We start from the raw sequence: 17,041 nt of genomic DNA, 5'->3' as shown, positions 1-17,041 counted from the left end.
CGCGGCGCACCGCCACGGAGGAAATGCGCCCTGCGGGGGCCGGGGCCGTTCGGGAGGCGTTCCCCGCCCCTCCCCCACCCCCCGCGAAAGGGGTGGGGGTGGGGGATCCGCCGAAACCCCGCTCCGACCGAACCCGCCGGGTTGAATCCTGCGGGCGGACTGCACGGACCCCACCCATTTACCTCTTTACAATTTCACGCCCTCTTGAACTCCCTCTTCAAAGTTGTTTTCAACTTTCCCTTGCGGTACTTACTTATTTATTTTATTTATTTAAGGTTTTTTTATACCGGCATTCATGAAATCGTTCACATGATGTCGCTTTACAGAAAACAGGGGTGCAAAGAAAACAACCTATAACATAAATACACGTGGTGAAGAGATGCAGTTACAATTAACTGGGGCTATGAACTGGGAGTGTAAGAAATAAAGAGGGATAGAGGAGGTTAATTATATACATGTGTAGAATATAAAAATATACAAGAGTACATTACAAATATGGCGTCCAATATATACAGCTTCTGAGCTGAGAATTTATTGATGGTGTGTGTTAGGTGCAGTTTGGGAAGGCTTGCCTGAAAAGCCATGTCTTGAGTCTTTTCCGAAAGGTTAGGAGGCAAGGTTCATTTCTGAGATCTGGGGGGATGGAGTTCCATAACGGTGGACCTGCTGTGGAAAGGGCTCAATCTCTAAAGGTGCTGTGATAAGTGGTTTTGGAGGGTGGAACAAGGAGGCATCCTCTGTAGGCTTCCCTGGTCGGTCTTGTGCATTTGTATAAACGGAGAGGAATTTGTAGGTCGATTATGGTGTGTTGGTGAAAGATTTTGTATATCAAGGTGATGGATTTGTAAATGACTCTGAACTGAATTGGTAACCAGTGGAGGTCTTTTAGGACTGGGGAAATGTGGTCTCTTTTCCTAGTGTTTGTTAGTAGACGGGCTGCTGCGTTTTGAACCATTTGGAGTGGTTTTGTGTATGAGGAAGGGAGTCCAAGAAATGTAGAGTTGCAGTAGTCTAATTTGGAGAAAATGAGGGCTTGGAGGATCCTGGTTAGTGTCTTTTCCTCCGCGGCTTGTGTCCCTAGCTGTGATTGAACTCTGTCCTCGAATGATGTGCCTCTTCATCCAGGCCTTGTGTCCCTAGCTGGGATCGACCTCTGTGCTCGACTGCTGCGCCTCTTCATCCCGGCCTTGTGTTCCCACAAGTGTTTTAACTCCGTTGCTGTGCCCGTTCCTGCAGGCCTTGTGTTCCTCTGGGGATAGGGAAATACATACAGTAACTGAGTGTAAGCAAGTATGATTTGCATTGAATACAAGAATGTCAGTATATAAAAATGACAAATAAATATAAAAATAAATGAAGTGCTATAAACTTTTTAAAAAAAGAATATAAATCTATAAAAAAAAAATTGTACTATCCGAGTATCAGTGTTCATCCATGTTCCTACTGGTGTTTTAACTCCATTGCTGTGCCTGCCTGTTCATCCAGGCCTTGTGTTCCCACAGGTGTTTTAACTCAGTGGCGGTGCCTGTTCATCCAGGCCTTGTGTTCCTCTGGGGATAGGGAAATACCTACAGTTCCTGAGTGTAATCAAGTATGACGTGCTAGAAACGTTTTCGAATAAGAATATAAATACATTAAAAAAACACATAATTACTATCCGAGTATCCGTGTTCATCCAGGCCTTGTGTTCCCACAGGTGTTTTAACTCAGTTGCTGTGCCCATTCTTCCGGGCCTTGTGTTCCCACAGGTGTTTTAACTCAGTGGCGGTGCCTGTTCATCCAGGCCTTGTGTTCCCACAGGTGTTTTAACTCAGTGGCTGTGCCTGTTCATCCAGGCCTTGTGTTCCCACAAGTGTTTTAACCTGGTTGCTGTGCCTGTTCATGCAGGCCTTGTGTCCCTAGCTGGAATTGACCTCTGTCCTCGAATGATGTACCTGTTCATCCAGGCCTTGTGTTCCCACACGTATTCTTATTTGTGAGAGATCCTAGGCTCCAATTCGTTTGTCATCAGCTGAAGTGCGTAAGTACAGTCTGAATTCACTAGACGCCAACGGAATTCACTAGACGCCAACGATATTCACTGGACGCCAATGTAAACACCGGGTACACACAACTCTAGGGGTGGACCCATTCCAGGGAGTCTTTCCCTGAACAAGCATGAGGGTGGAGGTGGGCTTTACTGCACACCCACCTGACGGACCATGCCCATACCGCTGCCAATATTCTAGCATGCATCAGAAAGATGCTGGCGAGCTACCAGTGTTTTAACCTAGTTCCTGTGCCTGTTCATGCAGGCCTTGTGTCCCTAGCTGGGATTGACCTCTGTCCTCGAATGAAATGCCTGTTCATCCAGGCCTTGTGTTCCTACTGCTGTTTTAACTCCATTGCTGTGCCTGCCTGTTCATCCAGACCTTGTGTTCCCACACGTATTCTTATTTCTGAGAGATCCTCCAATTCCTTTGTCATCTGCTGAAGTGCGTAAGTACCGTCTGAATTCACTAGACGCCAACGGAATTCACTAGACGCCAATGATATTCACTGGACGCCAATGTAAACACCGGGTACACACAACTCTAGGGGTGGACCCTTTCCAGGGAGTACTTCCCTGCACAAAGGAAAGGGAACTTTCTCCTGGGCCAATTGATAAGAAAACCATAATTCTGCAGCCAAAAATAGGCTGGAAATCCTTCCCCCATTGACTTTAATGGGCGACATATGTACATATACCCAACTCATTGAATTTTTTTTATGTCCATATTGACCGCAAGTGGGACCCCCTTTCGGACATAAGAAATATGAACATAAAATTTTGCTCTGCACATCCCTAGTACCCAGCTCCGCGGGTCATTACTGGATCTTCTCATCTGTGGTCTCACTCTGGGCAATTCTCATTGCCCAGGACTGTACTTCTACATCTCCATTTCTGTGGACATTACTTTTTCCTTCCTTCATAATAAAGTCTCTAGTTCTAGCTGTGTCCCACGCCACTGAGACTACGCCTGCTGACAGTGAGGCTCACAGGGCTACTCCCTGTGTATATTATCTTGTGTGATTAAGAAATAACTTTAGGTAATATTACTAGTCAGTGCTATAAGCAGTTAGTATGAATGAGTCTGATTGCCTTGTAGTAGTGCAGTATGTCATTACTGTATGTGTCTTTTTATATCCCCTAAATCATTAGAGACCCACAGTCCCATGGATTTGAGCAATGTTTTTGAGAAGATAGATATATATGCATAAGGATTTGCTTTAATATAGAAAATATATGGCGTGGACATTTGATCATGTAAGATGTGACTGAACGTGTGTGTTGTAGAGAGGGAGTAAATCTACAAGTATAAGTAAAAGTAGGATCAGAATAGGATAAAAGAGTTGATGTGCATGTTATGTAGGCTAATGTATTCTCATAAATGTGCATTACAATATTTTAACAAATTGAGTACACAATGAATGTAATAATATAACGCAGTAAATGTGATTTTTTTTGACCTGTAAAAGTACCTTCTAGGTACACCTGGTCAGAACCTACATCACTAAACATTTGTTCGTATTTTTATGATTTAATGTAACCGAAACTTAATGGCACCTGTTAGAATGTACTATAGTACGCTTACTCCAAACTTACTTATGTGCCTACATGTAAATCGTTGCGATGGTATATAACTTAGCAACGGTATAGAAAAGACTTTAAATAAATAAATAAATAAATAAATGTAGGCATTAGGATAAGTGAAAGCAGATTCGGAAGGATAGCATTGTAATTCCTGATGGAGAAGCCAACACAGGCACTTTAAAAGCAGGCTTTGTTGGAAAATTTCAGACAGTATTTACACAGAAAAATATGTGCACCTATATTGGACACATAGTAGTATACACACAGGGAGGATGAATTTGCATAAGTTTGAAATTTATGAGCAATAGCACCAATTGTCAAGACTTCAACCCTAGCTATATAATCCATTTGCTCATCCTTTATCAGCATGGATTATATATGCTTAAGAGAGGCACAAATAGACAGTCACTGGGTTGAAGCCTTGACAATTGGTATAATTGCTCAAAAGTTTCAAGCCAGTATTTAGAAACAGGGGAAGGTTGTTAAAAGAAAACTGTGCTGCTCTCTGTTAAAGTAAAAGAAGAGGGGTTTTTGCAGCTTAGCTGTTCCTAATTTTCCACAAGCATTAAAAAAAAATTATTTAGACTTGACAAAATTGCTCCCATAGAAAATTTATTTTCATTATGTATTTATCTGATTTTTAAATTTCACTTCAAAGTGAATTGCATTCAGGTACTGTAGGTGGTTCCCTATCCCCAGATTATTGGAAGCTGCGTAACTGCACAAGCTTGAAGTCAGAGTACATAGAGTCAGGTTGGAGAAACGCTGGAGGTAAATCAAAGACCCATGGATGTATCTGGGTAAATAGCTGCTCTGGAGGAGGTCTATAGGTGAAGCAGAGGTGAATAATGGTGGATCTTCCTCATGCATGATGCAAATGCCTTTTTTTTTTTTCAGGCTACAATTAGTCTCTCTGGGGTTTTTTTTTTGTAATTCAGATTGGTGCCTTTATTCGCCCTTCTGAGGCTTGAGGGATTTGGCGTGAAGGGAAAATTGTCTGTGTATTAATGTGATGCTGACACAGGCTGGTGATAACAATCTGGACAATATTTATCTTTAATTTACTTAGTTGCTCCCACGAAAATAAAGCTAACTAAAAAAAAAAAAAATCATAAATACTACTAGCTCCTCTGATATGAAACATAAATCAGAAAAGTTGCCCTGTTCTTGAACATGAAGTTAACCACTCACTGCTGGCAGGTCATGTCAACATGTAACTATACAAAGAAATAAAAGATTGAGCTGACTCTACCTTTTTAGAAAATAGCTTTGTAAATCAACAAATGCAATGAATAGTTTGTCATGGCTAAGTAAGTAGGTGAATAAAGCAATATATTACCAATGCTTGACAAAATCATAAGACAAATAATAAATATACAAATATCTTTTTTCTACAGAGGATGATCATATAGTTACCCTAATAAAACAAAGATGGGTCAATTTTCAGTAAATCAAAAAACGAAGAGTCAGCACTTGGTTGCACCCAATATAAATAGCAAAATACAAGCATTAATGTCCTTAGTATTGCTTATATAAACCATACAATATAATACAGTGGACCCCCATAACACCCGTGAGTTGGAAGATTCAGTTTTTATTCCCATGTCATTATCAATGGATCATATTTAATCATTGGTCCAAGGATAGTCATCCACCTGTCCCTTCCATATTTTAGGCTTTTTTATATTCAATTAAAATGTTTCATTTATTGTTGTGGAGGTGGACCCTTAGCCCGTAGGGGAGTTGGCGCTACCCATGGGGATGACCCCATGGGTCCCCACCGTCGGGAGGCAGAGCTGAATGGGAAGCAGAGGCCAACTGGAGTTTCGCCAATACCAGCCCTCGTTCCCCACAGGTTGAGCCCTTGGGTACTGGGGCCAGCTGGTCTTAGGCGGGCCTCTGCATGGTTGATCCCAAGAAGAGTATCCTAAGGAAGGAGCCAGGAAGCAGGGTCTAACGGAGCTGAATTAAAGACAGGGCCTGGTTTCAGAAGCCCGGACAGACTAAAGCAGGCTAGGAGTCAGGAATATGTTAAGTCCGGGCTTGTAAAAGGCAGAAGCCTAAGAAAGGCCAAATCCAAAGTAGTCAGCTGGAAGCAGAGTCAGGTTCGAACTGAAGTCAGGGCAGGTGGCTGGAGACAAGGTCAAAGGTCAAGCAAGGGTCAGAGCCAAGGAAACCGTCCAAAGCGTGGTCAGGAACAAGCGGGGGTCAAAGCCAATGAATCCTTCCAGAGCGTGGTCAGGAACAAGTGAAGGTCAAGCCAAGGAATTCATTCAGAGTGTGGCCAGGAACAAGCGAGGGTCAAGCCAAGAAATCCGTCCAACGGGTACTCAGGAGTCAGAAAGCTGGAACTGAAACGCAAGGACTGGAACAGGAACACGAAAACTGGAACTAGGTCAGGAACAAGACTCAGAAACTCAACGAGCAACTAAGCATACGACATGAAGCGTGGAGACCTGATGCCAAGGCAAAGACCAAACAGCAGAGCCTGCCTTAAATTGGAAGGCCTGGGGACATCATCATCCGGGGCCGTGGAAAGGTTTCCCGCCGCAGCCCCTTTAAAATCAGGGAAGGTGCGTTCGTGCTTAAGGTGAACAGACAGAAATTAGTTGATGGAGGCGTCGCCCCTAAACAAACATGGGGAGACCCGACTGGGATCGGGGAAGGCCACAGAGCTGCCAGAGGGACCTGGCAGCGAAGCAGGAGCAAGAGCAAGAGCACGTAGGTGGCTGCCTACCACTGCCAACGAGGAAGGGGCAGGTCCAGAAGCCGGGCATCGGGGTGAGTAGAACTGGTCGCGGGCCTGCCACGGCCAGGAATTGCAATATTTATTCTTGAAAACAAAATTATTTCCTTTAAATGTATTCAGCTTCAATCATGAAGATGTAATCTCCAAAGTGGCAAACCCGACATAGTACTGTATTTTGAATCACTCTGCACACTTGATTTCTTAATAACTTTTACTAAAAAACAAATTAATAACTTACATGATAAGATAAGTATAGCATTTTTGGCAAAGCAACAATGCACTCGATTGCCCTTCAAAATTATTTACATTTAATATTCTTATAAACAAAAAGCCTCCGTTTTCATCCCAAGGCGTCAGCCATATTACAAGAATAGCCTCATTTAAAAGTCTACCCATTTTACCCTACTTCATCCCATGAGTGACGTCCGATGATACTCAGCTGGATTGAAAAATGCACTGCAATGGCAGTCAGCTGTTTCTTATGTCAAATTATATTACCCACACAAAAAATGAATCACTATATAGATCAATTGTTGAAAAATGGATTCCATTCAATTTCAACATTAATCCATTTGGTATTACAGTCTACAGTCAGTATATCCACTGTAGTTAATGTAGCTGTCAAATTTTGACCTGATTACCCCCTTCCAATTGCTTTTGACTAATTCTAAAATGGACCTCTTAATGCCTGTGACCTTGTGTTTGAATTCGACAAAATGAGAAACCATTACAGCATGCATCTTGATTGTTTTGAAATAGCTTCTATGTTCTAACAGTCTCGTACAGCATGGTCTTGATGTCTGTCCTATATATTGTAGACCACAGAGACATTGTAATAGATAGGCCACATATTTCTCCCAACAATTTGAGATATGTCAAACCAAACAATTTTTACCACTGTGTTCTGTAAGGTACAGATTAATTCTTTTTAGAGCCAGATACAAAGTTTGTTGGAAAAGGTTTTGAACACTGAAGTTGCTCGGTCAGGTAAACGACTATATTTACATTTATATGATCGACCTAGAGCACTATGCAGTAGACGGGTGAAATTTGTGTCTATGGCTCTGTTGCTAGCAAAAAAAAACAAAAAACCTATTCTCATGTTATGGAAGGAGGAGGAAATACCTTATAAAACCTGGATCGATCTAATGAATCAAACGGTGCTTTTTGAGATTCAAAGATATAAGGATATTTCTAATCTGCTTCAGGAATTTAATCTGAAGGGCTATTTTCAATTATGGAAAAAAATTGCATTTATTACCGTTAAGTATTTTACTCTTGAACAGTACATGGAGTATTCATTTATTCATCAAGTACAGTATTTCCAAATGCTAGATCAAATAACAAGGTCCTTAATATTGCATCCCCTAGAAAAAAACAAATCTAACTGTTGCAACCGTCCCTTCCCGACAGCTTCACTCCGCCTACCTTTCTTTCTTTGCACCTCCTCTTGCTATGGATGGACGCCACGGCATCTGCCTGCCATCCTCTCCAGCGTCCCCGGACCGGCTTGGGCGCTGCCTCCCGCCATGCTCAGCTGGTACCTTAGGGTGCGCGTGCCGCGCGGCCCTCACTCTTATTTTCTACTTGGTGCGCTGCCCAGATATTTAAAGCCTACAATGTTTGCTAGCCTTTGAGTTAGCAAGGGGGAATCTTACGGATGGGATTCGCTCTCCGTACCCAGCTACTCTGCCTCTCCAATTTCCATTGGACTCTTAACGCTAACGGGGTACCCGCTCCTTGTGGACCTCACTTGCTTTTCAGGGCGCTATCAGGAAACCGGTACTCGCTCCTCGAGGGCCCATGTTCCCTGACTCGCTGCCTGCTCCTACCTTCTCTTCCGCCTGGAAGGATTCGCTATCTTCAACACCAGTGAGTACTACCATCTTTACCTCAGAGCCGTTCCCTGGAACCAGGTACTCGCTCCTCGAGGGCCTGCCTCCATTCCAGCCCTAGTGCCATCTCCTATGTGGAACCGCTGTGTGAGTACATTACCTTCAAGACTCTCAGCTCTCAGGGATCAGGTACTCGCTCCTCGAGGGCCTGCTCTCCCTATCCTGGGGTTCTCCATACTGGGGCTTTGTGCATATTCCACTGTACTCATTATTCTCAGTTCTTTCCACTACAGCACTGCTATCGGAGGAGTCACTGTTCTAGCGCCTGAGGGATACTAGCCCAGCCGGGCTACTTCTACTGCTCACTACTGCCACCTCTGGTGGCTTCATCACATTGTCTAATAAAAGATCAATCTCTGTATTTGTGTGTCCTAAGCTGAGCCTGACCTGTGGTCCCTCACAGGACTTCCCCCCATGGGCGTGGTCAGCTGCCACAGTGTCCAAGGGTCCACCCAAACCTCACTAATTATAACAGATTGATAACTCCATGGATCCGGCACAGCTCAATGCCTTACAGGCCATCCCTGGCCTGGCCCTGCGCATTGCTAAACTACAAGACACATTGGAGAAACTCACTTCAGCATTTCATCAGCTACAAGCACAGAAGATGCAAGGCACCACTTCCAGTAATGAAGGTCAGTTACCTGAAGTAACTATAAAGACTATGGTACCTCAGGCTACTCCAGTTCGTTTCTCTGGAGAGATTCAAAGAACTAGAGGTTTCCTAAACCAATGCTGCATGTATTTCGCATTGCAGCCTACACATTTCCCCACAGCCTATGCCAAGACTACTTATATTCTACCTTATCTTGACGGAAGGGCCTTGTCTTAGGCTTCAACGCCATGAGAATGTAAGAATCCAATCCTGCAGGATATTGATGGATTTCTAGAATTATTTAAATCCGTTTTTGATGATCCTACTCGAGTGACTGTTGCTGGTTCTGACCTGGTGGACCTGAAGCAAGGCAATGACCACTGGCTGATTTTGCAATAGAGTTCAAGACTCTTGCTACAAAATTATGCTGGGAGCCTAGATGCCTGAAAACTCTCTTCTTCAGAGGTCTGAATACTCGTTTGAAGGACGAGCTTGCCGCTCGTGAGACACCTGACTCACTGGATGAACTAGTGGCTTTGGCTACTAGAATTGACCACCGGCTTCGTGATAAGGTGAAAGAACTCAAGCCTACTAAAGGACCAGTTCAGAAGGAGACTCGTGCTAAACTTGCAATTCGGATGGTTCCATCTTTACCTGTGCCAGTGGAGAAGAACCGATGCAACTTGGTCGCAGTCATTTGACTTCAAAAGAGAGAAGACTTCGGAAGAGGCATGGCATATGTATGTACTGTGGACAAGCTGGTCACGATGTCCCAACATGCCCTATTTGTCCGGGCAACGGACGGGCCTAAGTCCTGCAGAAGGACTGTTCTTAGGCTTTACCACGCCTTCTCCTCCGCTCTCTCTACCAGTCTCCCTGACTTGCGGACCATCTACAATCCAAACTCTTGCCCTTGTGGATTCGGGAGCAGGAGGCAACTTTATACTTTGACACCTAGTGGAACATTTGAGGATTCCCCTCGTTACTTTAGAAGCTCCACTACTCTGAGGGATGACCATATATAATGATTCAATATTGAATGCAACCAGGACTGGATCAAAAATCTTTTTGTCCAAGCAACCCGTAACAGCAAGGATGAAGAGACGTTTTGAGGCTTTTGAGAAAAGAACTCAAGAGACTTGAAGACTTTTGAGAGTTTGGATTACAGTTGGAGTTTTGTTCGATTGGTTAGAATCCAGTTTAACATTTTTGTGCTTAGGGATCTTTTTTCCCACCTGCCCAGTTTGTGCTGGAGCTATATTCTAGTTATCCTGCCATCACTGGTGAGGATATGTTTTCTATGGATGAAGGTGCAAGAGAGAAAAGAGGTGAGAAGATCTACAATGGGCAAGGAAACCCAAATGTTTGATTTTGGTGATCTGTTGTATATTGGCTGTTTGTAATTTGGGCACGGAGACTTAAGCTGCAGTAAACTGATTATTTTGAGCACCACTTTTGGACTCTGTTGGTTTTGGACCCTGTTTTGAATCCTGTTTTCTACCTATTTTGTTGGTTTTGGTTTCCTTGTTCTTGTCCTGGATAGTTTTACACCTCTTGGGGATCTATGAGCTAGAGTGTGATCTGCTGACTGTTGTGACTGACCCTGCCAGGGGCCCAGGAGAATAGTTTCTCCCGCCCATCCAGGCTTGGACCCGGATCCATAGCACACCTGGTTGCAGCTTAATCGCCCAAAAATGGGACCTGTTATATGTTCTTATGTTCTCCTCCCACTGGCTCTCATACAGAGTTTTAAGAGTTTGCAGATGGAATTGTGGATTCAGAAGAATAGGTAAGGGCCCATTTGGCCACTACATTTTGTTTGTATGGGGTGAGGGTGACCCACTCTATCACTACATATTTTAATTCCTGGCATGTGGGGCTGGAGGGGCTTTGTGGTATGGGGGCAGGAGGGGGGGCCACTTGGCCTACTACACATTTTTACTTCCTGGCATAGAGAAGGGGCGTGGAACTCAGCCGCTGGTCACCACTTTTGTTTGTGTTGAGTTGTTTTGGCAGTTCTCTAGCCTAACTTTAGGACTGTTTTTTTGTCTGACCAAAACTAGCCGGATAACTTTAACTGGCTACTGGTGATATTCAGAGCCAGCTGGGTAAATTGAAACCATCCCCAGAATGCCCCCACCCAATTTCATTTTTATCCAGCCAACTTATAGCCTTGTAATAACTTACATGGCTAAAACTTAGTCTTTCAGTGGGGAGGGAAATTTAAAACTCGGGCTTTGTCCAGCTAAGTCTTTAACTTAGCCCAATAACCCCTTCTGAATGTTGATCTCAGAGTTAACCTAAGTAAGTTAGCCATATGCTGCCAGAGAATGCGGTCGAGGCAAGTAATTAAACTGAGTTTAAAAAAAGGTTTGAAATCTTTTCTATAGGGAGGCTCATAAACCATTATTTAGCTGGATAGTCCTAGAAGTCTCCATCTCCCACCTATGGGAGTGAGCAGCATGACATGGACTTTCCTGTTTGGGATCTGGCGGGTACTTTCAAGTGACTCAAATTAGCCACTATCAGAGCCTGAACATATGTGCATAAGCTCATAATGCACACAAACTTGGCTGCATAAAAAAAAAGCTGTACTCCCGGGGTGGGAGGAATATGTTGTGTGCATGCATTAGATGCATGCATATACTTTACATTTTCAAAAACTTCCTGCATAGCTGGCATTCTGCTAGTTTGCCTAACTTTACACCCCCATTTTACTTCACCTGCAAAACAATCTGATTTTCACACTCAGTGTGTGTGGGTACCTTATGCTTGGAAATTGAATTGTTCGGTGCAGGCTTACAAGGACACGCATAATTTTGCAGTTAGGCACATTGCGAAAAGTGTACCTGATAAAATAGTTTCCACTCTAATGACCTGAAACATGTTTCGTCAGCAAACAGGCTGCCTCAAGGAAGAATGGATTGCTGTGAGATAAACGTTAGGACTGTGAGCGTGGGCACGACTTCTCATCCGGAAACTGATAACATCAATACATTGTTCTGTGATTTAGGGTTTACTCTGACACAAGCCAGCCATATAATTAGAAACAGGCCACACAGTATGAGAAAGAATGAGCAAAGAGGGGTTGTGCAGAACTGTCAGCAAAACGTGAACACATGGACTCATATCGCTGGGAGATGCCATATCCCGTGAATGGTGACATGAGACTCTGAGGTTCTGTAAACAGATAAATATATGCTGGCAGCGAAAAGCAGCACTTCAAATGGCCTGCTAGGTGGCTCAAGGTATGTGCTAGGCCAGCATCCATAATGGTGGTGGTAGTGGTGGTGGTGGGGGGTTATTTTTTGGAACGTGTCATCTTTCTACCCGAAAAATAAACATAAACTCTGCTCCCCCAGTATTGAAGCTATTACAACTATTTGTAAGCGGGGCATTTTAACACTGCTGATGGCAAAATAAAACAAAATCACAAAATCCTTCCAACGTCATACGTTGTCATTCCATTCTTAGTGAGCTTCTTGTGCCATCCCTCCAGGCAGGGCACTGAGTATGAACTTCAGTGACGTTGGGACAGTAGCAGCATCCTAGGTGCACGAGTGTTAATCCGTCCGCTTCCAACACTGACCCGTTCCTTTGTCTTTTCAGCTGCATGGGAAGGACATTGAAGAAGTAATTGAAAGCGAAACCTCAGGAGACTTGAAGGAGGCCTATCTAACTCTAGGTAAATCCCCAAATTTCACTCTTCATTGTTGCTCCCCACATTGATCAACTGAGTTTAAAACTGTACAGAATTTTATGCGCATGCATGTCCCACTATCTTGCAGAGCTTTGGGTTATCCTGGGAATACACAATTTAGTTAGAGAAATATAGGCATTAGGACAGAAATGGTTATCTTAAGAGTAGCAAGCTTCCATTTTGGGTGAAATGTGAGATGTAATTAGTTTTATTTGTTTAAACCTTTCATAACTATTTACACAATTTATTTTTCATGGAATTCACCAAAACAATCACTAATATACTACTAATTTCTTATGAAGGGAGTTCTTACCAACTCTGCTCCACTCAGTGAGAATCTTTGTTTTACATAATAGATGTTGCATATAAGGACCATTTGGCTCAGGCCTCTGCCTGGTCTCCCTAGCTAAGAACATACCAGAATCTTGCTGCAGTTTCACATTGGCCGGCCTTGCTTCCTCATCTTGGATGCTTGATGCAGCTGTGCTGCCAAACACATTGGCTTAGACTTTGCCTCTTTTTGGCCTTCTAATGTTCCATGTGGTTAGGTAGTCCAACTCCCTGCCCCCCTCTTCCACAAGGAGCTCCCCAGAGACCCTGGAGGTTCACTCCAACATATCAATGCAAAACAAAATCTCCAAGAGGTCCATATTCAGACACAGTCCGGATAACAAAGTTAGCCAGATAAACTTATCCGGCTAACTTTGGAGGTATATTCAGTAGTGCAGCCGCACTACTGAATATAGTCGGCTAACTTTAGGACAGGTCTTTGGTCTGACCAGACTTAACCTACTAAGATATCTGTTTAACTGAACATTGGAGTTAGCCAGTTAACTTAACTGGCTAACTCAACTCCTCCTAATTATGCCCTGGAACACCCCTAACGTAGGCCTGGAGTTATCAAAATGCACTAAATATCACATGTGATAGACAAAGGGGTGTGTTTTATGGTAATAGGCATTTTATTGCACTAATACCTATGTGAAGTGCTAAGTTGAGAGAGAGAGAGAAGCAGTAATGCCATTACACTAGATGGGTATGTATATCTCTATGGGAGGCCCATCTAGTAACTCGAGGTGAGGTTTAGGTATTAGTGTAGGGGGTTAGGGGCCTCTTTGACATTCAAAGTGAGACGTACGAACAGAACAGTGGTCTCTTGTGAAGATTTGATGACCTTCGGAGTGACGAAACTCACTCAAAGATCAGATTTGTGCAATGTTCTCTCAACCTAGCTTGATGGACTCTCTATGCTTTCAGGGCTATTCATTGCCTGAGGAAAGGAACTTAGTAATCTCCAAGGCTTGCATCTTTAGTTTTCAAGCAGCTCACATAAGGAAATTGGCAAACACATGTGAAAATTTACACTAATTTTCTAAGCACATAAGTCTCCTTTGAAGAGATTATCCCATCCTACCTACCCCGCATGCAACCACATCTCTTAAAATGTGCGCACAGATTTTCCCTGAAAATTTTAAATGCCATCCAAATTCCTCCCAAATTCTGCCCCCAGAAACATCCCTCTTTCAGTCCAGTAAACCTACACATAAACAAGACATTTATGCATACGGACAAGCAATTTTTGTAAAAGGCTATGTCTGTGCATTAAAAAAAACTTGTTTTGTCTGCGGAAATGCCTCTGAAAATTACCCCTTACAAGTTCTTTGGCGTTATAAAGATATAATCTCACACAGTTACATGTTTTCTTTCAACTCATTTTTATTTTGGGTAGACTAACATTGTTTTCTTTTTCTGCTCTTTGGTAAAGTGAGTCATTGAACGACAAAGATCAACATAATACAGAAATACCATGGACAGCCAACAATCAAAGCTATATAACAGGGAAATACTCAATAAGCAAACTAACTGTGGGGCCCTCGTACATGTGCATAACAGCATAGATGCACACTCTTTAGCCACAATTGATTTTTATAATCATCCGACCCCCATTTTCTTAATCTCAATGTGTAATGTAGTCCAGTGCTCCAAACACTTCATTACATTGGCAAAATTGTTTGTGAAAAACCATGAAAAATTACAAAAAAACATCTGGAACATACCAACCCTGGTATTTTCTCAAGGAGTAAGCGGCTTCCATGCGGCCAGCTTCTTTATTCACCATTTTAATGGGTATTTCTTCTAAAAAGACAAACACTTTAGCGTGGCTCCTCACCTACAGCCACTGTCACTATTTCTCTGATATAGCGGTTTTGATTGTTGGTGTTCCTTTTTTTTTTTTTATTGTATATTACATTTGCACTTGCGGACTTGTTAATCTTTGCATCAAAGCTAAACATAATAGCAGGGATGAAACTGAGAGCAGGCTTTTTTTGTGCTTTGCATTCAGCATCCTTCTGTCTGCATTATGCTGCTTTTATGATGACGTCTTTACTGGGCCAGACCAATAATGCATTCCTTCCTGGAGCTATCCCATGCATGGCACATTTCATAATGGCACTGCTCAACCATCTTGACTCAGAATTTGTCCATCCCTTTGCTCGTGTTAATCTCATGCAGCGTAGCATGTTCATTAGAATGTATGTGTTTCTGTTTAGTGCAATGCACCCGAGACTGCCAGAGTTACTTTGCCGGAAAGCTGCACAAAGCCATGAAGGGAGCAGGAACGGATGAGGACATGGTAATTCGAATCCTTGTGACCAGAGCAGAGGTAAGTCCTTCTAAGGGGCCCAGCCAGTCTAATTTCATAACCGGCCTTCTCAGTTTCAATCCTCCAAATAGACTGTTGATTCTGGCAGAAGACGAGAAAGATGCAGCACTCATACATTCACAGAATATGTCAGCAGATGGCAACCGAAAAGCTGATTTACTCTGCCCATTTTATCTTCCTTCCAGACCTGATTTGGTATCTGGTCTACCTATCTCTTTGCTTCTGCACCGCTGATGAACCTCTCTGCTTCTGCCAGGCTTTCAAGATATCCCATACCATCTGTGGTCCCTCCGCGCATCCAACAAGGAAAAATACTACCTTACATTACTCCTGAGTCTCTCCCCCTTCTAGCTTCATATTACCATCCCTTCTTCTAGAATTTTCTTTGCTCCAAAAAATGCTGGCCTCTTGTGCATGTATACCCTTGAGATATTTGAATGTGTCTCTTGTATCACTCATTCCAGCATCATTCTGGTTTATTTTATGTATTTACAGTATTTCTTTTTTAAAAAACCAAAAAACCTTTATAGCCTGCACTCTATTTTATTTATTTATTTATTTATTATTTTTATATACCGACATTCGATCTCAATTGAGATATCACACCGGTTTACATTCAGGTACTGTAGGTATTTCCCTATCCCCACAGGGCTTACAATCTAAGTTTGTACCACCTCAAAAAATAGTTTGAGGTGGATTACATAGAAAACATAACATACATAAGATAAAAATACATTAATGTAAACATAACACAATAAAACAAGCCAGGCTTGTGGCAGAACAGGTCCTACTAAAGAATTTAGTTTAGCGAGAATTTTAGCAATTGTTCTGCTAAGGAAGTGACAGTAAAATCTTATCTCACCTTTGCTGATCTGACAGAGCCACTTTTGCTTATCATTTTCGTCTGACTTGTACAGTGTGATCTCTTTCATCATCATCTTTACATTTTATGTATTCCTCACCTTCCTGGACAAAAGCATTCAATGTGAGATACAGCAATAACAAAAATGAGAGCAAAAATAGCCATGGCCTGCCTGCGACTTACCCAAGGTGTAGCACGAGTGACAGCTATGCACTAAGCATGCACGGAGCAAAACTGTTTTGTCTATGCAAGGTACACGGAGCTTAAGAAGGCTGGACTTTAAGGCAGTGATAAATGACCCAAAGTCTGCTTTTTGTCTGTAAGTAGACAATGTGACCAGCTGAGAGCAAGTTCAAGGAGTTCTGATTAAAGACAGACCCTGTTCTTGTTTTGAATGAACTTCGTGTAAGAACCTGAGTCAGCCTTGCACACATGCTCTACCTAAAATCCCTAGTGATTTCTCACTGCTATTAATCAATAAGGAATAGCCACTGCTTGTCACCAGCATTACTACCTTGGGATCTATTTAATGTTTGGGTACTTGCCAGGTACTTGTGGCCTGGTTTGGCCTCAGTTGGACACAGGATGCTGGGCTTGATGGACCCTTGGTCTGACCCAGTATGGCAATTTCTTATGTTCTAATGGAAGTAATCTACCAAGTCACCAAATAAACATACAGACATTCACAAGAGCAGGCATAGATACTAATGTAAAGGGTCAATACTGAGCTGCTGGGTGGCCAGCAGACTTAACCAGGTAATCTTATCCGGCTAACTTGGTCAGGATATATAGTCGCGCAAGTTTGACTTCTATATATTTCTATATATTTGTAAAATCCATTTTATTTTCTTAATCCTTAAAATGTTTTGGCCCTTATGATCCCAGGGAGAACTGGTTATTTTGAAGACTGCAGTCTGTTGCGATTCTGCCCTGTTTGGGCAGTATCTCCACTTTTTTTTTCC

The 17,041-nt window shown here is 42.7% G+C and overlaps 1 protein-coding gene and 1 long non-coding RNA gene across 3 annotated transcripts in view; one reads left to right on the top strand and one right to left on the bottom strand.

Moving 5' to 3' along the window:
• ANXA13 (annexin A13) overlaps positions 1 to 17,041 on the top strand; it is a 128,198-nt gene that overhangs the window by 101,599 nt on the left and 9,558 nt on the right. For both annotated transcript variants that reach the window (XM_029591982.1, XM_029591983.1), the window contains 2 exons: positions 12,462 to 12,537; positions 15,105 to 15,217. In XM_029591982.1, coding sequence (XP_029447842.1) covers positions 12,462 to 12,537; positions 15,105 to 15,217 — 189 coding nt within the window. The remainder of the gene's footprint in view (positions 1 to 12,461; positions 12,538 to 15,104; positions 15,218 to 17,041) is intronic.
• LOC115085681 lies at positions 14,791 to 16,558 on the bottom strand. The gene is made up of 2 exons (XR_003854928.1): positions 16,080 to 16,558; positions 14,791 to 15,298 (listed from the first exon to the last, which is right to left on the bottom strand). It is a non-coding gene; the product is annotated as an uncharacterized LOC115085681 (long non-coding RNA).

Source organism: Rhinatrema bivittatum, chromosome 2 (assembly GCF_901001135.1).
Source record: "Rhinatrema bivittatum chromosome 2, aRhiBiv1.1, whole genome shotgun sequence".
Classification (NCBI taxonomy): domain Eukaryota; kingdom Metazoa; phylum Chordata; class Amphibia; order Gymnophiona; family Rhinatrematidae; genus Rhinatrema; species Rhinatrema bivittatum.
The sequence above is the reverse complement of the archived record's forward strand: the minus strand, read 5'-3'. Positions and strand labels throughout refer to the sequence as shown.